At 32.3% G+C, this 27,737-nt stretch overlaps 1 protein-coding gene across 2 annotated transcripts in view; it reads right to left on the reverse strand.

Moving 5' to 3' along the window:
• PPIP5K2 (diphosphoinositol pentakisphosphate kinase 2) overlaps nucleotides 1-27,737 on the reverse strand; it is an 80,405-nt gene that overhangs the window by 46,957 nt on the left and 5,711 nt on the right. Inside the window, exons 2-17 of one of the 2 annotated variants that reach the window (XM_008576446.1) lie at nucleotides 25,982-26,317; nucleotides 22,798-22,993; nucleotides 20,128-20,218; nucleotides 18,637-18,722; nucleotides 17,747-17,901; nucleotides 16,410-16,511; nucleotides 15,058-15,219; nucleotides 13,584-13,705; nucleotides 11,952-12,053; nucleotides 10,814-10,900; nucleotides 10,005-10,080; nucleotides 9,808-9,917; nucleotides 8,870-8,955; nucleotides 5,132-5,257; nucleotides 4,868-4,989; nucleotides 4,395-4,577 (exon numbers count right to left, since the gene is read on the reverse strand). In XM_008576446.1, the coding sequence (XP_008574668.1) occupies nucleotides 4,395-4,577; nucleotides 4,868-4,989; nucleotides 5,132-5,257; nucleotides 8,870-8,955; nucleotides 9,808-9,917; nucleotides 10,005-10,080; nucleotides 10,814-10,900; nucleotides 11,952-12,053; nucleotides 13,584-13,705; nucleotides 15,058-15,219; nucleotides 16,410-16,511; nucleotides 17,747-17,901; nucleotides 18,637-18,722; nucleotides 20,128-20,218; nucleotides 22,798-22,993; nucleotides 25,982-26,095 (1,920 nt within the window). In that variant the 5' untranslated portion in view covers nucleotides 26,096-26,317. Of the gene's footprint in view, nucleotides 1-4,394; nucleotides 4,578-4,867; nucleotides 4,990-5,131; nucleotides 5,258-8,869; nucleotides 8,956-9,807; nucleotides 9,918-10,004; nucleotides 10,081-10,813; nucleotides 10,901-11,951; nucleotides 12,054-13,583; nucleotides 13,706-15,057; nucleotides 15,220-16,409; nucleotides 16,512-17,746; nucleotides 17,902-18,636; nucleotides 18,723-20,127; nucleotides 20,219-22,797; nucleotides 22,994-25,981; nucleotides 26,318-27,737 lie in introns of those variants that run through there. The other variant, XM_008576447.1, reaches the window with a different exon arrangement.

Raw genomic sequence — 27,737 nt, forward strand, 5'->3', positions numbered from 1 at the left:
ATGTCAGAGCTGGGAAATCTTATTCGCTGGCACAAGAATCAACAAACAATACAGAATCTAGAAACAGATCACACATGTGTGATAAAGATGGTATTAAAGAGTAGTGGGGAAAGGACAGTCTTTTCAGTGTGTGGTACTGAGACACCTGGATGTACCTACAGTTGTGGAGGGGAAATCAATTTTGACACTCTTACCTCATTGCACACAAAAATCAATTTTATCTGGATTGAGGACAGATGTGAAGGGCAAAACAGTAAAGCTTATAGAACATTATATAGAAGAAAATCTTATGACTTCTGGTTAGAAAACAATGTTTTAAATACACAAAAATGCACTGACCATAAAGAAAAAAATTGAAGTTGGAATTCTTAAAAAATAAGAAGTGCTTATCAAAAGACATCACTAAGGTTTAGAGTATGTGGTGGTATCTAGAACACAAATAACAAAGAACTCATGTCCAGAACCTAGTTATGTCCACCAGAATGGTCAAAATTAAATAGTTTGAGAATCCCAAGAATGGAGACTATGTGGAGCAATGAAAACTCTCATGGACTTCTGGTGGGAGTGTACATTGGTTCAATGACTTGGAAAACAGCTGAGTTTGAAAACAGTTCAATATCACCTAATTTTGAATTAATATTATACTAATATTGAACATAAGCATACTGTGGTTCACAATTCCACTACTAGAATATACCCAAGAGACACATGCTCATATGCACTAGGTAGCATAGAAGGATATTCACAACAGCATTAACCATAACAGCTCAAAACTGCAGTAAAAGAATATATAAATTGCAGTATGCTCATGAAACAGAACATGGGTCAACAAACTATAGCCTGCAGGCCAAATGGGGCCTGTGACACACACAGCCCATGAGCTTAAAATGGTTTTTACATTTTGAAAGAGTAGTTAAAAAAAATATGCAACAGAAACCATAATACTTGGCCTGCAAAGCCTAAAATATTTACTATCTGGTCTTTCACTGAAAAAGTCTGCCAACTCCTGAAATAGAATACTATACAGCAATGATTATTAATTAACTATGGAAGCACTCAACAATATGGATTAATTTCGCAAAATAATACTGAGCAAAAGAAGCCAGACATAAAAAAAACCATTCTATTCTACAAAGCTAAAAAAAAAATCTAAAGTCAACTAGTATAGCCATTGTCAAAAACAGTACACACACTATTCAAAAACTAAAAATAGAGCTACCATATGATCCAACAATCCCACTACTGGGTATAAAAAAAAATCTAAAGTCAACTAGTATAGCCATTGTCAAAAACAGTATACACACTATTCAAAAACTAAAAATAGAGCTACCATATGATCCAACAATCCCACTACTGGGTATATATATTCAAAGGAAATGAAAGAGATATCTGAATTCCCATGTCATTTGCAGCATTGTTCACAATAGCCAAGATACAGAATCAACCTAAGTGTCCATCAACAGATGAATAGATAAAGAAAATGTGGTATATATACACAATATGGTCTATATACCACCTAGCCTTAAAAGAAGGAAAGCCTATCATTTACAACACATGGCTGATCTTTGAGGACATTATGTTAATGAAATAAGACAGACACAGAAAGACAAATACACACGATCTCATTTACATGCAGAATCTAAAAAAGTTGAACTTATAGAAGCAGAGAGTAGAATAGTGGTTACAAAAGGCTGTGGGAGAAAAGGGTTTGGGGAGATGGTTAGTCAAGGGACACAACATTTCAGATAGAAGAAATAAATATAAGAGATCTATTGTACAACTTGATAACTGTAGTTAATAGCAATGTGTTGTATTCTTGAAAATTGCTAAGACAGTAGATCTTAAGTGTTCTCAACAGAAAAAAATGATAAGTATGTGAGGCAATACATATGTTAATTAGTTTTATTTAGCCAGTCCACAATGTATACATATTTCAAAACATCATGCTGCACATGATAAATATATACAATTTTCATTTGCTAATTAAAATAAAACACCAATAATGAAATATTTGAAAAACAGATCAAGAAAGTAATCTCACTTACAATAGGTACCAAAAAATAAAATACCTAGGAGTAAATTTAACCAAGGAGGTGAAGGAACTCTACAACAAAAACTATAAAACACTGATGAAAGAAATTTAAAAAGACACAAATAAATGGAAAGCTATCCCCTGTTTATGTGTTGGAAGAATTAATAACACAAAATTCCATACTACCCAAAGCAATCTATAGAATCAATGCAATCCCTATCAAAATACCAATGATGTTCTTCACAGAAAGAGAAAAGACAACCTTAAAATTTGTATGGAACCACAAAAGACCCCATATAGCCAAAGCCATCTTGAACAAAAAGAACAAAGCCGGTCTGGCCCGTTAGCTTACTTGGTTAGAGCACAGCCTTATAATCCCAAGGTTATAGGTCCAGATCCCTGTACCAGCCGGCCAGCCTCAAAAAAAAGAACAAAGTTGGAGGAGTTACACTACCCTAACTTCAAAATACACTATAATGCTATAGTAACCAAAACAGCATTGTACTAGCATAAAAACAAACCATATAGAACAATGGAACAGAATAGAGAGCCCAGAAATAAATCCACACATTTACAGCTTTTACATACACACATTGCCCATTTTCAACAAAAGTGCCAAGAATATACCCTGGGGAAAGAACAGTCTCTTCAATAAATGGTGATGGGAAAACACTGTATCTCTCACCATACACAAAGATCAACTCAAAATGAATTAAAGATTTAAACTTAAGACCTGAAACTAGGAAACTACTAGAAGAAAACATAGGGAAAACACACACATAGTGGGAATGGGCAGTGCTTTTTTGAACAAGACTTCAAAGGCACAGACAACAAAAGCAAAAATTGACAAAGGTATTACATCATACTAAAAAGCTGCTGTACTGCAAAGGAAACAATCAACAAAGTGAAGAGACAACTAACAGAATGGGAAAAAGTATTTGCAAACTATGCATCTGACAAGGGGCCAATATCCAGAAGATACAAAAACTCGAACAAGGCGACAACAAAAAAACTGATTAAAAAATGGGCAAAGGAGCTGAAAAGATATTTCTCAAAAGAAAACATACAAATGGCCATGAGGTTCATGAAAAAGTACTCAACATCACTAACCATCTCAGGGAAATACAAACTAAAACTACAAATTTCACTCCAGTTAGAATGGCTATTATTAAACAGACAGAAAATAACAAGCACTGGCAAGGATGCAGAGAAGGGAAGCTCTCATACACTGTTGTTGAGAATGTAAATTAGTATAGCCATTAAGGAAAACAGTATGGAGATTCCTCAAAAAATTAAAAATAGAACTACCTTAGGACCCAGCAATCCCACTACTGGGTATTTATCCAAAGGAAATGAAACCGATATATCGAAGAGAGACCTGCACTCCCTTATTCACTGCCACACTATTCACAAAAGACAAGAGATGGAACCGACCTAAGTGTCTATCAATGAATGAATGGATTTTAAAAATGTGGTGTATATCAGTATATCAGTCCACACTATGGAATACTATTTACCTACAAAAAAAAAGGAAGAAATCCTGTTATTTGTAGCAACGTGGACGGAACTGGAGACCATCATGTTAAGTGAAGTAAACCAGGTACATAAAGACAAATACTGCATGATCTCACTCATACGAGCAGACAAGTAGAATCTTAAAAAAAAAAAAAAGCAGGGTGGGAGGAGTTCTCATTGAAGTAGAGAGAAGAAAAATAGTTAACAAAGGCTGGGAAGGAAAGGAGGGTGGAAGTGAGGGGAGGTGAATAGGTGGATTAATAGATACAAAGCTACAGGGTAGACAGAATAAGTTCTGGTGTTCTAGGATGACTGCAGCTAATAATATATTGTATGTTTTTAAACAGCTAGAGAAAAGGGTCTTCAACATAATCACCACAAAGAAAAGATAAGTGTTGAGGTACTGGACATACTATCCACCCTAAGTGAATCATTGTACAATATATGTATGTATTGAAACAACACACTGTGCCCCACAAATATGTACAATTAAAAATAAATAAAAAGAAAAATAAATAATTTTAAAGTTAAAAAAAATTAAAGTAAAAAAAGCCAAAAATGAAACTACAGTGGTTAAAGATGTATACTTATCCAAACAAGTATTCCGGATATGATAAGACCATAAAAAAGAACAACATAAAAAGGATAGTAGTTATTTCTAGAAGATGGAAACAGGCTACAGTTGGGAAGGGGCATACAGGGGCCAGAGTTATTCCAATGTTTTATTTACCTGGATGGTGATGACATGAGTATTCACTTTATAATACAATAAGCTCTACATTTATGTTGTATGCACTTTTCTCTCTGCGTGTGATATTTCACAATATAAGAGTTTGCTAAGACCCACCTTTTCATAATCTTCAGAAGTAAATTCTCGGTCTTTCTGAAGTATTTCATGAAGCCTTGCCTTCACACGTTGCTGACAACTGCTCAAAGAGTCACTATCACTATCCAAAAGACCATTCATATTTGCACTTTTCACCATCTGAACAAGAATGGGTGTGAGCTCTCCTTCTAGAGCTAATAGCCCCTAAACATATTAAATAAAGCCAACACAAATTTTAATAATTAATATGTAAAATAATAGAAAGTATCATAATAGGTATTTTGTTACATGCTGAATTTTATAAGATGTAAGATAACTATTTACAATAAATAAACCATATTAATAATACAGTTCCATCACTGCCACTGGAGGGCTTTAGTTGAAAGTTCCAAATTTGGAATTTTTAAGTATTGCCTTATTGCCTTAGTAAAAAATCTTTAAAAATGCAGTTTTAGATGGAAATTCTAATAATTCTAAAAATCATTTATTTATACCTTTGCAAAAGCAGCTGCAGTCATCTGGACTCGTCCTTCATCAGAGGCATATATTTTGAGGTCATGTCGGTAGGTGCTATGTAATCTAAGTAAACCACAACCAGGAAATCCTGCATAATCTCCTGAAAATAAATCCTCAAATCACTTAAGCTATATTTCCATCTCACTGTATTTCTATAAATATTTAGTAACGTCACAAAGTAAATGAGGATTTTAAAGCACGATGTTTGAATTTAGTCAAATTAAAGAAACTCCAAGCTTTACCTTGACCTCCAGGATACATACACCTGAAAGCTCTTCCAAGTTCTTCAGCCTGCACCCTGCCTGCAGGGGTTAATTCTCCTCCCCATTTTAGAACCAAAAGTAAGGATGGTTCTTCTCTTCGGCTGTCTACAACACACATGAATGGATAATACAAATGTTAAGTTTGTTTCTTTAAACAGACATGTCTCGAGATTAATTTTTTTTCTCTATGCTCTCTTCCATAGTGGAGTATAACCCATATGTAAATTATTATGTTCCTTAAATGTACCTATTGTTGTAGGCTGTTGCTTCTATCAAAATATCCCTTGTTCTTGCCTGTTAGAATTTTACTGAAATTTCAAAATCTCTTTCATACTTTAGGAAGGATTTCAATTTTCTGAAGGGAAGTGTTGCTTCTCCCTTTCCTGCTCTCATAACGACTTGTCCAATGTGTTTAATTTAGTTATGCTATATCTAGAAAAAGTATAGAAATAGGTAAATAGCTATATCTGCTAGATTAAGAACTCCTTGATTCCAGGATACAGATCTTATCTGTCTTTACATCAAGTGCCTTCTGCAGTGCTGTCAAATAAAAGGAAATATGTTAGCTGAAGTGAAGAAGATACATTTGTTTTTATGATTAAAAATCAGTGATGTACATAAGTTTTAGGCAGATTTGAGATGTCAGAGCCTAACATTTATTCTAATTTGAATTCTATGCAATCTAATAAATTTTATGCAAAACAATAAAATGTAGTCAAGAGCAGCTTATTAAAATTTGGAATTCTGGAATCTTTGTATGTCCTAGATCAGAATATTTCTCAGACATGGGGGAGGTACCATAAGTGAATGAGTTTCTGTACTTAATTTTAACCTGCCCTTTATTGTGGTATTAAGATCTATGCTGGATTTTGGAAACAAAGGTAATTTAAAAACAAGCAGTATAAGCACTAAAGTGATAGAAAATCACCCTTTCTCTTGGGGCAAATTAGCAGTTTTATGTGCATTACCATGCAGGCCAACATTAATTTATGGAAAGACAATTAGTTAGTTTTTTTATTATATTTGTTTATAAAATGGTTTTGATTATAAACATCAAGATATAAGAAATTAATCTGTATTGCTATTAATCACAAAGTGTGACAAGAAAGTGACATGTCAAATGTTAAAATATATAAAGGATAACATATTCAAACTTGTGTCTGCATTTAAGGTAGTCATTACTTTAATTTCTGCTACTATAAATAATGCCACTGTGAATATCCGTATAGATCAATCTTTCCCTGAACATCTCATTACTTCCTTGGCATAGATTCTTACAAGCAGAACTAAAGTCAAAGCATAGAAACATTTTTTTAAGCTTTTGATATATATTGCCAAATTTCTTTTCAAAAAGTTGTGCCAGTTTATACTTTTACCAGTAGACCGAAAATCTGTCACAATATATTCTCATCTGCAGTCTTTATTACTAGTTTAAAAAAAAGAAAAAAAAATCATTATTGGCCATCTGAATTTCTCGATGAAATGACTTCCCCAATCCCTGGCCATTTCTCTCTCTCTCTCTCTTTTTTTTTTTAATAATTTTTTTTGAGGCTTCTTTTTGATGGCAGAATAGATGGTCCCCAGCATCACCCTCCCCCACAAATTAATAAATTTACAACTATTCAAAAGCAATGACAGCCAAGCTGGGGCCACTAGAGCTCAGGGGAAGAGGAGGAGAGATCTACGGAGTGCAGGAAGGCCAGAGAAGCCACAATGAGAGAAAGAAAAAACCTCTCTGACCGTTTTGAGCCCCGGCCGCTTCCAGGCTGGAGCTGCTGAGCACACAGAGTAGGAGCTGGCAAAAGCTGCCGCTGTGCCCTTCAGATAAAGTTGCTTGGAAGTGGTAACAACTGAAAAAAGAGCCACACAGAGGTCTGTCAGTCATCACAAGGGACTGGCGTACAGCCTATCCCCTGAGAAGTGTTTGTAGCACTGGCAGCTGGGGAGACTGGCCCACCAGGAGAACACTGGGACACAGCAAGGACAGCTGATTTGTCCCCCAATCAGTGTAGGGCCACTCGGAGGAGACTGGACAGGAATATAGAACTGCCTGGGGTGCAGTTTGATGAAAAGACTCAGGCCCAGACCAGTGTTTCTAAACAACCCAGGTGCATTGGATTTCACTAAACCCAGAAGTCCTATAAAGTCAACCATTAAAACCTGAGCTGCACAAAAAGCCTTCCCCAGGGAATCAACAGCAAAGCAGCAATTTAGCTCAACCACAAAGCTCCAGTACTGGTCCCCACTGGAAGTTCCCCGATTTTAGAAATAAGCAAAAGACAGCAAATTAGTTCTAGTGCAGAGTTTAAGTAGTGGGAAGAGCAAATAATCCAACACAGAACTGAAAGAAAAAACAGAATACCCACAACCAGAGACAAAGTTTGTTATTAACTAGTAAAGGTCTCATTTCACCAAAGAACACCTATAAAACCCAGAAGTAGCCCTGGGCTACTAAGCCAGAAAGGGGGGACAACCAGGCACACCACCAGTGCCATGGGGCCTGCCCAGGGTCCTGAGGCATGGAGCAGAGGACCAGACCCTCCTCCTACAACCATGCACACTGCCAGCACCACAGGGCCCACCTGGCGTCTTGAGGTATGGATCCAGGAACCAGACCCCCTCCCACAACCAGGCACACCACCATCGGCACCACCAACTAGGTAAGGAGCATGCCAAAAACATCACCTCCATGTAGGTGGCCTACCACAGCCACCACAATAACCACATCTGCCGCAAAAGTGGCTAGATGCCAGAACCACTGTGCAGATGATCTGCCAGCCACTGAAGTGCATTGACACAAGGAGAGTCACCAGAAGAGACCAAAAAAAAGAAGAGGATGTCTATCTCCACAAAGCTCATCCTAGAGTGACAGAAGAAGCATGTGCTTTACAATAATATTGGGGGACCTGAACACACCTCTCAGCATTGTGACAGATCATCTAGGCAACAAATCAACAGAGTAACCATAACTCTTTCAGAAGGAGAGAAGAAATCTAGGGTAATTAGAGGGGGGAGAGTGAAAGAGATGGGGAGAGAATGGACAAGGGGCATAAAGAATAAGCATAATTTGTAACAATATATATCTAGTAATATTGATTTGATCAACATATGTCAATGCTGAACCCCAAAAATCTGCATAATCAAGTATGATTCAATAAAAATTAAAAAGAAAACAAAACAGCACCACACTCTAACCAACTGAGCTAACGGGGCAGCTCCCCTACCCATTTTTCTTTTGGAAGGTAAATGAATTTACAGACTTTTGTGCTGACTGCTCTTAGGAAATCAACCTTGTTTAAATGCATATTCTGGTTTATTGGTTGAAGAAAAACATCAATTTATTTTTGAAATGTGTTAATTGTGATTTTCTCAAATGGTCTTTTTGTACTTCTTGAGCTTTCTTCCTATACTCTGCCCTCTTCCATCAGAAGAAAGGGGCCCATTAAATAACACTTAGTTATAAATAAATAAGCTTTCTGAAACAATCCCAGAGTAAAAGGGAATTCCTAAGCAGCTTTTAAAATAATACAATCAATTCTTTACTTAGAAGTTAAAGAATAAAATCTATCCTTTATCTAAAGAATAGAAGGCGCAATTAATGAACCTCTACTTTATTTTTCCTTTATTCAGCATGTCAGTCCCTAAACTATTAAGCAAAAGATCCAAAGGTAATCAACAATGAGTAGTAAGTCACTACATATAAGTAAAACACAATACCTTCCTCTTCACTAGATGTTTTAGGACAACCATGAGGCAGATAGGTCAACTGAACTTTACGATTTATTCCAGAAAAATGGCCATACCTAAAAAATAAAACAGCAAGCAAAATGAACAATATTCAGTAAGTGTTGATGTGACCTCCTAAAGAAAAAAACAAAATCCATGTAGAGAAAACTAATTCTCACATATTAATACTCACTTCTATTTGTAACTGCCTTGCTGAATTATTCAAAATATCCTAGCAGAAAATCTGTACCACAGGTGGTCATTCTACCCACATTAAAAACAAAAATACAAAAAAGTTTTTCTACAAAAGTTAGACAATTCTCAAGAAATAACAAAGTAGAGAAATAGGTAAAAATATAAATGTATGTGTCTTTAAAAAATAAAGGAGAAAGGATATGTATCTACATATGGTCAAACATGTAAAGCGTATAACAAGAATATTGCTGAGTACCAATCTTTCTTGATTAAGGCATAGTTCGAAATATTTTAATTTAAAAAGCACTGAATTTGTGGACAAATTAGCAATATGGTGTTCGCTGGAAGCAGTACATCATAGAAGATCCAAATATGATGTCTTCTTTTAATCTTCTCATCGATATCAAATGTAAAACTAAAATAACAACCTTCAATACAACAATCTGTTTTCTCACATTAGATTTTCACTTATTTCTTCACAGCTACAGTGATAAAGAGCAAAAAGATCAAACTGTGAAGGAAATTAAAATGGAAAATCACACATAGGAAAAAAGGAGACTACAACTAGTTATCTTAAGGGTTTCTCAAAGACACTCACATCTCTAATACGGTCTTCAGTTGTTCAAGTTTTGGCTTATTTTCTTCAATTTCAGAATCATTATTTTTCCCTAGCTCCATAAGAAGTTGCCGTGCACTACAACTAGTTATCTTAAGGGTTTCTCAAAGACACTCACATCTCTAATACGGTCTTCAGTTGTTCAAGTTTGGGCTTATTTTCTTCAATTTCAGAATCATTATTTTTCCCTAGCTCCATAAGAAGTTGCCGTGCAATATCCAGCACTTCCTATAAAATAAATTAGTAAATAATTAATTTTTTTTATAATTTCACCATTAAAAATTTAAAACTCAATAAGAAAGCAAATATACTTGCCTGTAATTGTTTTGGCTTTTTGAGTTTTAATTTTCCTGATTTATATCCATCACACTTTTCAAAAAGATCAAAAAATCTTATAAAAAAGACAGAGCCCTGTTAGTTACTCACAATAATTAATATTACCACAATGTATGTAAACTAATTAATAATAAATGATAAATATGTGGCTAGAACTCGGGGTCTATGGATTTTAAGTGCTGTTTCCTCTTTCATTAAAACATGTAGCTTTTCTACTTTGAGAAAACTTAGTACTTTCCTAAACCATATAAAACTAATAATTACCATATTACTTTAAAAGGCTTTCTCATTGTGGATACTGAACATGAAATTATAATACAAAATATTATATATTCTCTGAAGTCACTGCATACACATTAAAAATACCTGTGTCAACAAATATTTAATGGGTCAGGTTTTCAAATTTTATTATCTCCAAATAAAACACCAAACAGAAATAACAGAAACTTTCATTCTACTAATTTTCTTCTAGAAGGTTGAGAGGTTAATGACTCTCAGAATTCAACACTAAAGAATGATAAAACAAGATTAAAGAGAACACCTTTATGACAATAAATGAAAGCCAGATCAGGCTGATGATATTTACAGATATCACTACAATAATTTTCAGATGCTGACATATATAATTCTTTTAAATGGATTTTGTATGCATCCAGTGGTTTAAATATTAATGGCCAAGATATGGTAGGTAAAAGTTTTACTGTATAATGTATAAATCAAAGAGCTTATCACATATCAGAATCTTAAAATTATAACATGAATGATAAATTATTCCTCTTAAAACATACTTTTGATGCCTCACTTCCATTTTCATTTTTTGTTTTGGTGTTCGATCCCCATGACGTATGACAGCTATGACACATCTAAGTTCCATCCTAAAATGAAAAAAAAAAGTTCTGAATTCTCTAACAAAGATTTGTGTTGTATAATTCAAATTAACACAATGTCTAATCATTTATTTAGTACTATCTTTTACCATTTCAAGATCTTCCCCATGAAGAATAGTACTTACATAAATCTAGTCTTAATTTTATTAAATCAAATCATAAAAATAATTTAAAAAGCTGGAGGAGAGGTGGTGATATGATATGATACACTTTCTTCTTTAGAAATGACTATGTTCACTTTGGAATAAAAGCAAATTGACTATCAATCCCTGAAAATTTATCCTGAAGCATTAGATCATTATGGACTGAGATTTCATTAAATTAAATCAAAATAAAGCTTTACATGATGGCTGCTATATTTATATACTTGCTATAAAGTATTTTGTCCATGTAAGAAGTAGTATTTAAAATTCAAATTATTTGACGAAGTTGTCAACCACAGAATATTACCCTGCAGTATATTAATAAAGTTACCTGAAAAAATTTTGTGTTCAGAAAATTTGGAAAACGTTGGTTTAAAAACAGAATTAAATAGTTTTCCCCCCTCAATCAGGACTTCTCAGAAATTTAACAGGCTAACGTAAATCTGTAAGCTGTAAATATGACACATTCAGTCAACTCACCTGACTTTTGAAGGAATAATTTTCATTAGTACAATGTTATGAAACACTTTGGCAATACTGGTCTAATGAATTCACTTCAAGGTATAACTTGAGAAGAGCCAAAGGGGCATGACCACTGTGAACCTTTAAGTAATGCTATTAACTGGCACCTCTTTTACTTTTATGGTTTGATTAAATAGTTCTATAATTATCGAAGCATATTTCAGAATTTTATTTCTAACACTATAAAAGATTTTAAGTCTAGTGGATCCTTGTAAAAGCATATAATCTCTTCGAATGACTTCAAACTGAATCACATGAAAAAATACACAATAAAGTGTCTAACAATCATTCAGAAATTTAATGTTTACTGTAATAGCACAGATTGATGGGGTAAAACCTAAGAAATTTCTAAATAAAAAATAATTCAAACTTACATAGTTCCAGATGTAGTTGGTACAATTGGGATATCTTCAGCTTCTAAGGGTATTGACCAGGGGATATGAAATTGTGGAGCAAGCTCTCGCATTACAGTATTTCTTTGAGACAAAGAGAAAAAAAAAAGCTTAGTTCTTTTTAAGACAAAACTGGGTACTTAATGACACTGAGAGAGAATGATAAGAGTTCAAGTCAGTATTTCTTTGAGACAAAGAGAAAAAAAAAAGCTTAGTTCTTTTTAAGACAAAACTGGGTACTTAATGACACTGAGAGAGAATGATAAGAGTTCAAGTCAAACTATCTGGTGATTACATCACATTAAAAGTAACCCAAAGAATCAATCCTGATCAAGAAAAATTAAGTCAGCAGTTCTAAATTGGAGTATCAGAACACACCGATGGGATCTCAAAACTTTGGGATTGTTTAGTTATTCACATTAGTTTTAAAACATAAATCAACAGTGGATTCAAATAAATCACTATAATGATATCATATCTAATTATATACATTCTGGAATCCGAGACTGTCTCTTCTGTGTGGCCAATGATAATTTCTCATCAGTTTATTGAACACCTATATAGCTATTCTAAATATCATGCTCATTTTTAACAAATCACTCTTATACTAATAGGGTTAACAATGCAAACATGTTTAAGTAAGTATAATACTTTTTTGTTTTGTCTAAATTTAGCATTTATTCATGCTAAAATTTAGTAAACTACCACCAATTTCACTTTAAGGATAAGTTCACAAAATTGAAACATACGATAAAAGCTGACTCCAATTATTAAACATTTTAAAGTGTAAGTTTCCTATGGCTCTGTCATATATACTTTGAAATGTCTTAAAAACGGTTCTTGCGGGCCGGCCCAGTGGCGCACTGGAGAGTGCGCCGCTTGGGAGCGTGGTGGCATTCCCGCCGAGGGTTCTGATCCCATGTGGAGACCGGTTCCTGCTCACTGGCTGAGCGCGGTGCGGGCGCGACACCGAGGGTTGCGATCCCGTTACCGGTCAGTAAAAAAAAAAAAAAAAGACAAAAAAAAAAAACGGTTCTTGCTTTGCAAGTCTTCTGAATCAAGATAAAGGAAATAGGTTGAAAAATGTAAAAATGGTGTTTCTATATGCAATAATTTCTTTTACATTCACTTGATAATCTTATGAGAATATCTTCAAATAACATATGCTTGTAGAAAGGATCATCATGCAAAAGAATCCTATATTCCAAATATTTCTATTTTACTCTGGTCACTTATTTCATGAATGTTAATTTTGTACCATTAAGTGAGGTAATGAAACCTTTTCAACCATAATTATACAACAAAAACTTGAGGAACAAGGTATTATAATAAATAAGTCGTTTTGATTAATAATCACCATGTTACAGAATTTCCAAATCTATGAAGTTAAAACACCTTAAGGCCTTCATCTATACTGGTCATAAAATAATCTGTCTTTGATAACCCAAAGTATAATTTAGGATCTGGCATAGTCTCGGATGTCATTTCATGAACATTGACTTTTACACAAGAATGCTTTAAAAATCCTGATCATTTAATGTTAACAATTATTTGATTTCTGAATAACTAATATGCAAAGGTAGAGAGAGGAGAAGTAAAATTTAAAATTCTTACCCAAGTATTTTTGCACAATCATCATAATACTTCATGGAATTTTTCACAAAACTGAAGCCATTGACATCACAGACATAAGACTGTCCATTGGCCCGTAACAAATCAAAGCCACAAACTGTTTGCTATTTAAAATAAGTTACAAACGTTAAGGTTTCATTTAAATCAAGATTCACAGCTTTCCAGTCTTATTAGAACATGAGAAATTTTTATGTCTAAAAGTGTATTATTATATATCGATTTACTTCATAGTAAGTAAGAAATAAAAGAAATTACTTATTTCCAACTTGAGGATGCTGAAGATACATCATATGTGCTATATCATTATTTTGGTTCTTATCATGAAGTAGATGTAGAACAATAATGCATAAGGGGCTATAGAGCTCAAAAAATAACATATTGTATCAAACAGTTCATCAATTAACATTTAATTAAAAAACAAAAGCAATTATTTTAAAGGTTTCGACAAATAAATTCTGCATGACCAAAAATTATATCACTTTAATTCAAAAGAAAAGAAAAAAATAGTTTTGAAGACATATCCCAGGGGAAATATCCAGTTATCCCTGTGAACCTTTTAACTCCTGACAACCACATATTGTGAGCACCTGAAATAAATTTTCTTTATTAGGAGAAGAAAATGGCTAAAGGTATAAATTCCCTGCTTGGGCTTTAAGAACTTTCTGATCTACATTTTATGTTCAAATCATCACATATTAGAATAATGTAATTCTAAATCACGGCTTTTGTAATCCTGTCATAACAAAACTATTAATACTTATTTACAGACTAATATTCCTTCCATGAAAGAGACTTCAAATCATTAAGGCCCAAAGTATTTCTTTATTTAATAACCAGTAATAAAGACTAGTCTTTAAATTATAGATACTAGGCAAGATTTCAAAAAGGCAAAATTTATCCTTTATAAAGTGCAGGCTATACTACTTCTATTTAAATCTTTCCTATAAGTAGTTAGATAAAAACCTAATAATATATGCTAATTAGTCAAGTTAATTAAGAGAATTAATCAAATGTCAGAAGTAAAACATTTTCTTTAAAAAATATACTTATATTGCTTTCATGAACATATTTTTATCATATATTAGGTCAAAGAATTGATTACCAAGGCTAGAACACTGAAGACTTTTAATCAACAAAAATCTAGTGTCGATTCTATGAAGGTACTACTCATAACCAATTTTCAATAATGTTAGACAATACCCCTAAACACTGGTTAGTTGAGTTGTTCTCTATAATTTTAATTTCTGAATAAATTGACAAGATTTCCTTTTATATAGTATAGAAACAATATATTGGCACTACACAAATCCCTTCACAAGTGCATGTACCATTCAGATACACTAATACATTCTCAGATTTCTTTCTCAATTATAAGCCCAAATAACATTTCTCACTCAAAAAACAAAATTAGAATTATTTTTACAATGCTGTATATATGGCTTATTTAACATCTTACCTTAAAAGCAAGGCAGACTTTCCAGGCAATTAATTTCTCTCGTGCATTAAGAATGACAGGGTATCTTACTTCTTTTCCTTCACTATCTCGTTCCACCTTACCATCAAGTGCTGGAGATTTTCGAGCTTCAGCATGGGCATAATCTGGACCCACTGTATAAACCTTTCATGAATGTTAAATACACACATGAATATATATTTATGTATATATATAAAAAATAAGATGAAAACAAATCAAAAACAAATAATCAAAAAATAGTTCAGACTCCACATACATCTTTCTATTTTACATGCCAGAATTTTCAATACATTAGGAAACATTTTAAGTAATTATATGACAAAATTGGTAAACTGTGGCTTCATTCTCCATACTGAGCATTATGAGGGAACACTAGGATGGATAAGATGTGATCCCTCTCCTCAAACTGTTTTAATTTAACAAGGAAAGATACGAATAACTACAAAACATTATAGAAGAAAAAAACTGCCAAAAGAAAGATTTTAAAAGGGGTGGGGGCATAGATCCTAATGAAAAGACAAGGAAAGTGAAAGGCACTCTAACCAGAAGTAATAAACACAAGTACAGAGGTATGAAACAGCTTGATCTATTTGGTAAAACCAAATTATTTGATGAAGTTTATACTGTAAAAAATTAGGTTTATAAGACAGATAGAAGACAAGACTGTGAAATATCTTGTATGCCAGGCTTATGAATCTTGTTCTTAATCCTGTGGTCAGTGAGGATCCACTAGGGAATTTTAAGGATAGGTTCATGATCAGATTCACACTTGAGAAAGAACACTATGGTTAAAGAGAGACTGGCTGAAGGTAAAGCAATTAAGACCTTACTTGTCTCTAGTTGAAATCACAGACATTTTTATATCACATTACAGTTGTCACATTTACTCAAAACATCATTTACACTAATGACTGCTTTGAAACTGTGGTGGCTATTAGACCCTTACTCATATTTTGTTATTTAATTCCCTTTTAAAAAAGCATATACATTATTATATCACACAACTGATTTTTAAATATTTCGATAACTATACTTCTATAAAATCTGTCTCCTTTATGATCCTGTGTGTTTTATTTTAAGCATTAAAGAACACTATTTTTAAAAAAGGGTCCACAGTCTTCAGACTGCCAAAGGTGTTCATGGTATAAAACACATTAAGAATTCCTAATCAAAAAGAAAGTGATCCAGAATCAAGTTTAGATATATGTAGCTAGTTAAAGGGTGCTCTCTTTTTCTGAGAGCACTGATAAAAGCAAAATCTATTTTAATCAATCCTACCTTAACATCAATACCACCCTAAGTACAAAATTAAGATATACTTTAATCAATCCTACCTTAACATCAGTACCATCTGTGGGCATAAACTCTTCATATATATATGAGCCTGTTTTTCGTACGTTGCTTTCTGGGGAATAAACACTACTTCTACTGCCAATCTGAAAACAAAAGATGCCCATCAAAATAAAAACTGAATTATTCCTCTCATTTTTATAATATAATCCTTGTTTACCATCTATTAACATCTTAGGAATTTTCAAATAAATTTTTTAATCCAAAAATATTTAACAATGCTTACTTTGTACTTGGCATTATATTATTCTCTGCTGTCAGTGAAACTTGTATGTAAATTGAAGAGCATAAAAATATAATGAACACTAAGAATTATGTTTCTAAGATTGATCTATGTTGCTACATGTAATTCAAGTTTGTTCATTTTTACTACTGTAGAATCTTCCACTGTGTAAATACTCAAGAATTCATCTATTCTCCTATCAATGTGTGTTTGTTTTCCAAGCTTTGACTGTTACAACAATGTTGCTTTGAACATTTTTGTAAGTGTCCTCATGGCACATGTATACAAGAGAGTTTCTAAGGTATAAACTAGAAGTGGAATTGCTAGGTGACAGAATATGCTCACACTTAACTTACAAAGATAAACTATTTTAACAATTTATAGAGTCTCATCATCAATGTACACTGTCTACATTCTTGTCTATACTTCCTATTGATAGACTTTTTAATGTTTGCCACTCTGATAGATAGTAAAATGGTATCTTGTGTTCATTTGCATTTCCATGATTGTTTATAAATGTACATGTATTTTTAATTCTGAAACATTGCTAAATTGTGTTGCTAAGAGGCTACACTAATTTGTGTTGCTGTCAAAAATGTTTGGGCTTGTGTTTGTTTCTCAACTACCTCAATATTTTTGATCTTTGCCAATCCAAAAAGTAATAACCATATTATATTTTAGATTTGATTTGCATTTACTTTATTATGGGTACAATTAAGCATACTTTCATGTACATAAAAGTTACTAGTACTACTTTTTCTATGAATTCTATTTTTCTGGGCCATTTTTCTAAAAGACTGCTTATTTTAACTGAATTTCTAGTTTGACAGATATACAAACTAGAGGGAGGAAGAAGAAAAATCATGTAACTTTCCTGGTATCCTGTAGGCAGGAATTTTGCTTAACAACATTAAATAGCTAAAATGATGCCTTGCTTTTCTAACAAGTATGATATCAATTTTATGAGTTTATCGCTAAATGATACATTTTCAAGAGTTTAATATTCAATAACATTTATTTATTAAATGCTTACTTTTAATAAAATTGATACAATAATGTATGAAGAATACTATTCACACAAAAGTTATGAAGGTTTACCTTTCTAAAGAGTCTTTGACTGCCACCACCAGCAGAGGTTGGATAATAAATGTAAACATTGTGATCTTCTGCACTGACTGGCTTTTCTACAAATGGCTTTTGGAAAACTTCCCCATTTACTTCAACATGATCTTCCCCTTCAATCAGATTACATTCTATAAATCAAACATAATAGCAAGAAAAATTACATATTGTATTATATCTAGATACCATATTATTACAGAGGCCTTTTTTTACTAGAAGAGAGATCATTAAGAAAAGTAATCTTGGATAATGCATTTACTTGATTTTAATCAAAGATATTTATGCAAACATATACCAACATCTATGATATACATGGGATTAAGAATGAAAGCTGTTTTTCAAAATCTTATGGACTTATCATTTTACACTACCATGCCACAGAATTCAAAGTTTAAAGCTGTTTTTAAAATCTTATGGACTTACCATTTCACACTACCATGCCATAGAATTCAAAGTTAGATATGAAATGATGCCATCAAGAAAGACTGAGAATAACTCCAGAATGCCACCATCTTCTGAAAAATGTGTGGGATCATACTAATACTTGAAATTCAATAGTCATAGATAAATCACTTGTTTACCCCTAATCAATATAAATTTACTAAACATGTAATTTCAAAATTCTTCTTAATGATTCTCAGAGGTATGTCAAATGTAGATCAAAGAATAGGACAGATAACTCTTAAATTATTGGTTAGCATTTTAGCTCAGTGGCACATTTTAATGTTTGTTTTTAGGCCATTTTTAAAAAACTGAATAGAATACTATGAATTCTTCAAGTTCCTTCCATTTAATTATTGTAAGATAGTGGCTGAAAAGTCTCTTGAGTTGCAAAAGGCAGTTTGCTTAAAATCTCTTACTGTTACCTTTGGGATTATTTGGGTCACGGTTCAAAATCGCATATCGAGGAAGTAAAATACCTTCAGCTTGAAGAATACTATATACTTCTCTCCTAAAGAAAAAGAAAAAACATCTTTATTGTTTTACTGTTCTATTTCACAATGAGTATATTATTATACTGTTCTTAAAGTACATTATTACAGTTCTACTAAAATTGGTATGTACATCAAGCTTTTTCTTTTAAATAAATATATGCCATTTCAAATATTAAAAAAATATATTCTAAGGAGAACAAAAATTTATGCACAACACTGTTTGTAGCATATTAAAATACTAATTTTGAAAAGTGAGAATATAAATTATAAAAAGAAATGGGGGCCGAGCCCGTGGCGCACTCGGGAGAGTGCGGCACTGGGAGCGCAGTAGCGCTCCCGCCTCGGGTTCGGATCCTATAATAGGGATGGCCAGTGTGCTCACTGGCTGAGCGCAGTGTGGCCAGTCTCAAAAAGGACACACAAAAAAAAAAAAAAAAAAAATGAAATGGTTAAAGTTGTTATATCACAATGACAGAATATTACCTAATCGTTAAAAACCTTATGCTCAAATAATATTTAACGACATGGGGAAATGTTCAGAGTATGCTAAGAGAAAAGTGATTCTAATTTTGTAAAATGTGAGTACATGTATGCTCTGCTTTCTAAATGAAAAATATTGTCGATGAGGTAACAGGATTAGATGGCTTTCTTTATGCTTTTATTTTTCAAACTTCTTAAAATAAGCATGTATTTTTACAGTATATTTACATATTTATAATAGATAAACATACACTAATATGTAAACCTAAGAAAAATGTTTTAAATTTTTAGATATTAATGTTACTCTCCACAAAAATAGAACAAAAACAGAAAAGCAGAGAAACTATAAGGTCTCATACTTTATAAGCATTTTCATATACATAATCTCATAATCGTAATGGTAATATAAAAGAAAACAGAATGCTGGTGAAACTGTAATATTATAATAGTAGCGATTAGAGTGCAACAACAATTAAATGAAATATATAAATATGCTCATATTTTATAATTTCTCTTAGAAATCCATGCTTTTACCCTATTAAGTAAATGCTAAGATATAGTGAAATATTTTTCAAAATGGGTATACTTTGCCATTAAAAAAATCTAGTTATAATGAGTTAAGTCCTAATTTAATCGTCAGGCACATAACAGAAAAATTGTTCATAATTTTCAATGATTTAGTAGTCTCTGGAAATTAAACAAATCTGGTTTGTTGTCCCACTACTTGGGGAACTACTTGTGACTTTGGGCAAATTAACTATCTCTCTGATTCTCAAGATTCCTCACTTATAAAAATTAGGTAACAAATATCTATTTCTGAGTATTATTTTGAGAATATAATGAATTAATGTATGTGATAACACCTGATGTAACATCAGCATATATTAGGTACTAAATAAATGTTAATTTTCCTTCCTTTAAATCACCAACTTTGCAACTCACCTATCTTGTATGAGATACTGCATATTCAAGTCATTGATTACAAATGGATTCCTGAGTTTTGCATAGGCAACTGCTTTGTCCAGTGGAAATCCTAAGAACACATATTATTAACATACTCTGTACAATCTCAAGATTAAGTTGATATCTATAATTTATCAAATTGAATTGGTGCCACCTCCCATAAAAGAATAATCACATTATGCACATACTGCCTTCTATAAAAGGTATAGAATATATACTCAAACATAAACCTTCATTTAACTTAAACTATTAAATCTTATTTTTTCCTAGTTAATTCCTAATTGATAAGGCACAGCAAGCCAGTAGCTATACAACCAAATTTAGAGTACTGTTAGTCAATGCTTGACTTCAAATTTGCCTGATAAAAGGTAAGATTACCTCATATACAAAGAGAAATCTACATAAACTTAAGTGTATCACAATTACCTGGTGATTTTTAAAAAATGTATACAACTCCTTTTCATTTAGGTATTTGACGCCTATACATATAAATTAGCTGATATTCAAAGAATGATGCAGCTTTAAAAACAGCAGCAAAAGCAAAACAATTCACATACAACAGATATGCTCAAAACATAGAAAACATCAGTGGAATCATGCTGTTGCTGGGTCAGTGTTAACATACCAGAAATTAACTCCCTAAAATTTCTAAATTTTGGTGAAAGTACTAATTACAACAAAAACAAATCAAAAGGCAGATACGGTAAGAAGAGGCCTAAAAAACTTCTAAAGAATTTTAATGATTATATTTTACTCTCCATATTAACACTAAAAGTCTCCAAATTTATCCATCAATACACATTATCAGGAGACACAGTATACCATAGTCATTAAGAGCATAAACCAGTGCTCAAATATTTCACTAGCTATAAGACCCTGGGCAAATTTATTTAACATCTCTAAGCCTCTGAGACCAGCTGTGAATGACTATTATACCAGACTTACCTACCAGGGTTTTTGAGGAATTAAATAAAAGAGTGTATAGAAAGCACTTAGCACTGTACCTACTGTAGTTAGTGCTCAATAAATGTAACCTCTTATTACTCCTTAAATGACAATATTTTAATGAATAGTATTCCTACAGAAAAGGGTAAAAATCAGCAAGCAAGAATAACTTCGGGATTTAACTATAAAATACTAAGTATTCTACACATGTGAAGATACTGTATTTTACAGAATTATCAGATAGGAGAAAAAGCATTAAAGCATGCTGAAGTTAAAACAAAATAAAACAAAACAAAATACTATGGTCAGTTAAACAAGATTTATTCCTAAATTCCTCTTAGTTTTAAAAATTTAAATAAAAATACTGTGCACCAAAAATCACTTGACCACAAATCACAAATCCTTCAAGTTTTATAAAGACTCTCAGAATTTTATCACTTCTAAAGATGTCTCAATGTCTATGATTTGAAACCTCCTAATAGAATTCAGCAAATAGAAAACACCCACATAGTGAGTTCCTTGCTTGTTGTTAAAGAGGAACTTTTTTCTTACCAAGAGACAGTATACGGGAAATGACCTTAGATACAGCACCTAATTTCTACAGGCAAATAGCTTTTACAGGAAGAACCACGTGATGGTAAGGGAAGAACACCTTCCCCTAAAGGATAAACCGATTTTAAGGTTCTCCAAAATGAGGGGCCTTAATCTGCAAAGATCACAGCCCTGGCTTCTCTATGAAATAATGTAAATCAATTTAGGCAATGAGAGCACAAAAAGTCTCAACCATGCCCGATCTTCTTCCTGCTAAAATGAGACTTAAACACAGATCAGAACTACATATTTAGGTACCAAGTGATGATTAAGTATGAAAACATTTATAACTGAAAGCGCATCTTTTAAATTAAAGTTATGAGTGGGAAATTCACTTGTTTCACAGATTCCTTTTTTTGGGGGGGGGGGCGGGCGCTTGCTGGTAAGGGGAATCTCAACTTTTGAGTTTGGTGTTATCGGCACCACACTCTCTTAAGTGAGCTAACTAGCCAGCCCATCATAGATTCTTAGGTTACACATTTTCAGATATATACTTAGCAATAATTTTAATGAGTAGACTTTACTATGAAGTAATACTTAATTGATACTTCAGTTTGATTAATAAAAGATAGCAAGTAAGATCTAAAATCTCAAATATTAAGTTCTTAAGAAATGAAGCTTGAATATGTATATGAGGAATGACAGATCATTTTCTATATGGCAAAAACATAAGGGCTTAAAATATTCAAGAATTCAAGAATTTATCCAAAGAAACTTAGAGATGCAAACAAAGATATACATGCAAAGAGTTCATCACAACCTTATTTCTAATAGTCAAAACTGGAAACCATCCAAATGTTAGAATATTAAATATGTTATGGTGCCATCCACACAATGATAAACTATGCCACCATTAAAAATTGGTTTTTAAAGAATAAAATGGAGGGGGAAAAAAGATCTGGATATAATAGTGAAAAAAAGTTAAATGTAAAATTACACATGTTATGATTCTAAATTTAGAAAAAATGCACACAGAAGAAAAAGACTGGAAAGAAATATATATAAATGTTAACATCACTTATCTATGAGAGTGGCTTACTTTAATTTTATTATTAATATGTATTAGTTTTATAATCAGAGAGAATAAAGGGATTTCTCCCTCTTCTTTAGTACCTTTAGAATGGAAAGAAATAAGACAATCACACAAAGGCCAATTTTCCACTGGTTCATTTAAAATAACTTCCTCTTCAAATACTACTACTGTGATATATTTAAATAAGGAGATCCGTTCAAGAATTTCTTTCATTGGTTTGGATTTGGATTTCTTTGCCATGGAACATATTCCAACCACAATCTGCCTTTCCGGTGGCTAAAACAGAAACAAAACAAAAAATCAGGATGACTTAACATGAACTCCAAAGTACAGCTACCTTAATTTTTCTTCAGAAGAAGATCTGGCATGTGATTAATGAATAAAAGTAGCAAATTAACCAAAAAAGCATTTTTAATAATTATATCATTGTTACAATAAACAAAAAATAAATTAATAGCTTTCTACAAAGGCCTGGAAAAATTTTTAAAAACAAAAACACTTTCAGAACATTGCTACTATTTTCAATCAAATTTAATACTAAATACTCTTTCTTTAACTGCCTCTATCATTCATTTACCCTCTTTACACCAAAAAAGAGTAAATAATGGCCCAAACCTGTCTAACTCAAGTACAAAAATTAATGGAAGTGAAATAAAGAATTACCTTGCCTAAAATAAATCGTAGTTCTGATTACAAAGCTATACAGTATTCATTTACTTTTGTAGATTGAGCTTGAATATTAGTTGTTCACCACAGACAACTTGGAAGAAGTTTTAGAGAAGGTCATGCTGCTAACGGAGTTGTCAAGACCCTCTGACATTCCAGTCTTCATACTCAATATTCCTATTTAATGGTGTTGCTGATCTCTGGCACCCTTGCTACAGCTTAAAGGTCATGATTTGGTTTAAAACTTAAAAAGCTCTATATAGAAGCAATAACTTATGAAGAAGCTCATGGATTTATAAAATGACTCAAGATTAATTGTGGGGTCTTTGCATTCAGGTACTTAGAGTTTTATCAAATAAATAAAGCTGTGTCCAGTTTTTCATTTCAATTCTTTTCTCCTTCCATGATATTTCACATGACATTATAATCTGGTCTGAAAAGTGATTTATTACACTTTCTCTTACTATAATCTAAAAATAAAATTGGATAACATCAAAATTAAATTGTTCTTTTTAGGCCTAGAACTATACTTCTGCATTACCTCTTCACACTCATGAAATTTAGTTTGGTTCAGTACTAGATTTGATTGTAAATCAAATAAGTGATAACTTCTAAACTTCCTGGGTCCTGCTGTCTTTCCCCCTTTGATCATCCATTTTCATGTTCCCTTATTCAATTCTTCCCTGATCAAAAGCTTTGATATAGCTCATTATGATGTTTCTAAAATAGATTTCCTAAGACATCAAAATTACTCAACCTAACATTTTTCATGCTTTACAGTTTAAAGAAAAAATACTAATACATTAAGTTTTGATTTTTACTATATATCTATTTAATGAATATCTGTTCATTGGCTAAGATGAGTGGGAAACATTCGAGTTTAAAATGTACAAATAAACCTATATTAATAAGATGAAATTACAGAATTTTCCTATTAGGTAAATCCTTAGCAGTACCAAAATAGTTTTTTAACATATGAGTTATTTTGTTAGACTTAATGTCTAAAAAAACTGAAATTCACATCTTTGAAATCTTAAAAATAGAATAATCCAAAATAAATCACTTCATAAAGTTATAAGTCAAAGGAACTACATCAAGCTTTTCAAAAGTAACAACAGTGTCATGAATGCAAGCTCAATTTAGCACTAATATTCCATGAAATGGGTTAAGTACTGAAGATCAGATATACAGAAAGTATCTGTCCTACAAGTACTTTGAGTCTAATAGAGAACATGGTAAAAATACAGTACACTGTGATACACATAAGTCAAGGCATAGACATAGAACTGAGGAAGAAGAGTTCAAGTCTGTCATGTGGAAAAGAGCAAGGAAAGTGGGAAGAGTGAAATGCATGAAATCCAAGAATGGTTCCAAAGAAAGAAAAATAATTCACAATAAGGGCATGTAAGAGAGATAAAGGAATACATACAACAGCAAAGAGGCATGGTACAACATGGAATAAATTATGTGGAAATAAAAATTTTGATGTCATTAAAACATAAAAGGTAGGAAGAATGAGAGACTAGTATGGCTGTAGACAAAGAGGGGAGAGAAAAGTCCTTATATGTAAGAAGACTGGACTTGATCCACCAATGGTGTTCATATGGTGTTTAAAAGAACTCTAGAGAAAAGAGGTAAGGGTCATAGAGGCTGAGTCAACAGTGCTTTCTAGTGAGCTGGAGAAGCTCTGCTTTTATGTTTCACTTTCAGGACTTCATCTGAATCTTCAAAGTTTTGGCTGCTAAGAGAAGCTTGAAAATCATTATTTTCTCATGGGTAGGGTATGGGGAAGGGTAGGTATGGGGAAACATGTTTTTCTTTTAAAACAAAATTCTTTTTCTAATTTGAAATATAAGAAAAACAAACATATTGTAAGTCTGTATTTTAAATCAGTTCTCAGAGTAAAGCAATCTCTACTTACAAAAAAAATCAATGATGAGTAAGAAAAATGCTCAGCTGATGTAACTATAGCAAAATGAACACAATAAAATCCAATATGGACATAACGTTCTAATATATCAGAAAAAGAACAAGATTTAACACATTCACACATATACACAGATGCTTTAAGTAGCCTCTTCTAGTCAGTTTGCAGACTTCTGAATAATTAATAAATAAATAGAGATTATCTTCAGGTCAACCAGCACTTGCACTGGTGACATGATAAACTTAATGAATCTGTTAAGGAGTTAGTTCTCCTTTTTTAGTACCTTTAAAATTATTTCCTTCTACTTCTTTATCTTGATATATTTGTTACACATTTCTACATCGAAGAAACCCTTTTGATTTAGGCCCCAGATTATACTGTTTCTCTTTGCCACTTTTTCTACCCAACCTTGAGTTACATTATGCATTATCAGTGAAAGAAACTAAAATAGGCATCATTAACAACTTAGAAGTCTGACCCCTAACTGTATATTGATTTGCCATAGATTCCGTATCACTCATGAAAATATACTTCTTCAGTTTAAAACATTTCTAATAAATTCTGTGAAAAAGTCTTAATTTAAGATCACAGTATTAATTCACATTAACAGTGATTAGTAAAAAGTTTAATACTGTATTGGTCTTCTTTCACCAAAGACACAAACAACTTACAGACTCATCCTCCTCCTCATCATCTTCATCTGCATGGTGGAAGAAACGTCGATAATTTCCAGGGTTTATTTCTGTATCTTCAGGACCAACAAAGAATCTGGGGGCTTCACTCATTTTTACTTAATTTGATATAGATATAATTTAAATGATCTATATTAAAACTGCTTCGACATAAATAGCATCAGAAGAAAGCATTCTCCCTATACTCGCTGACACATAGGTCTGCTGAAGCTTGTTTCTGCTTATATAGTCGCTTGAAATTGTGATGACAGTTCATTGGCAGACGCTCCTTTGTTCTCAGATATCATTGCTTCATTGTTGATATCGAAGTTGTTGCTGCAGTTTAAAATACAAAGACAGTGAGGCTATTGCTTCCCCGAGTTGATATAGCAATCTCTTTGTGTAAAATGAAATTAAAACATTAGTTTTAGAGAGCGTACTTCAGAAACATTCATGTAAAAATAATTTTAAATGATACTTGTAAAATCAGCACCAATAATGTGATTTTCTTCAATAAAATTAAGAAATTAAGACTCTTATCTTCAGTAATATACATCTTAGCAATTGGTCTAACTGATACAAAATAACAAAAGGACTACATCCTAATTTCCTCAAGTCCAAAAATAACAAATAAGGAGAAAATTATTCAAATTATAACAAAATTACATCAAAAGCTAAATCAATCTGTACATAGTTCAGACATACCTGAATGGAAAAAACAGATAAAATGTAACGTGGGTTTAAAAACCACTGACAATTGAACATTAATCTAAAATTACATTAAAACAATTTGTAAAAGTTCAGTTTACAAACAGGTTTTTCAGGGAACATAACCACTCTACATTCTGGTCTCATACATACATCAACAAAAAAAAGATTAGAGTAAAAACAGTATTTCATTTGAATAGTAGCTCTTAAACTTGTAGAAGTCAAAAAGTCTTTAGCAAATGTCATAAAAATCTATGGATCCTCTCCCCAGAAAAAAATGTACGGGTGCACTAAATTCTGCAAGCAATTTTATGGAATCTACTGACATTTAAACTTTTCCACATAATCACACATCCATGAACATTAATTAAAGAATTATAATATAACTGTGACATAATCTCAAAATGTTCCTTACCAAACTTGTTTACATGTACTTGTTGCCTGGTCATATTAAAATTAATTATCTGCCAAGATGAAAGTAGATATCAAATACTTCATTTGATTAATGGTAGTACCAGGGTACTTCAAAAAGTTCACAGAAAGATTTGTATTATCTTTTAATTTTATTTTTCCAGGAACTTTTTGAAGTGCTCTCATATAAGAAATTACTTGGTCAAATATCCTTAAGAAAAGTTGAACAATATGCCAGATAGAATTCAAAGCATAATTCTGAAAGTCCTATTCCTGAAGATCTAATTTCATTTTATTTGGTGGCTCCCTATGAAACATTAAAATCAGTTTACCCAGTCAGTCTTGACTTTATCCTTTTTCAAATTACAGTTATGAAATTTAAGACAATTTGTGATTAAATAATGAAAGCAGAAATAATTTACTCTATAAATCAACTCCTTTTTTTTCTATTCCCTCCATACTGTTTAATATTAACAAATATTTGCTGTAAAAGAAAAAAAGAAAGTTTCCAATTGCTGTAAAACTTGACGGCACAGGTAAGTTGAACTCAGATCTGTTTTGTATGAAATGGCAAACATCTTTTGGGCTTTTTTTACTGTTTTACTCTTTTTTTTTTTTTTTTTTTTTTTTCCTTTTT

The sequence above is a fragment of the Galeopterus variegatus genome, unplaced genomic scaffold (assembly GCF_000696425.1).
Source record: "Galeopterus variegatus unplaced genomic scaffold, G_variegatus-3.0.2 Scaffold1352, whole genome shotgun sequence".
Classification (NCBI taxonomy): domain Eukaryota; kingdom Metazoa; phylum Chordata; class Mammalia; order Dermoptera; family Cynocephalidae; genus Galeopterus; species Galeopterus variegatus.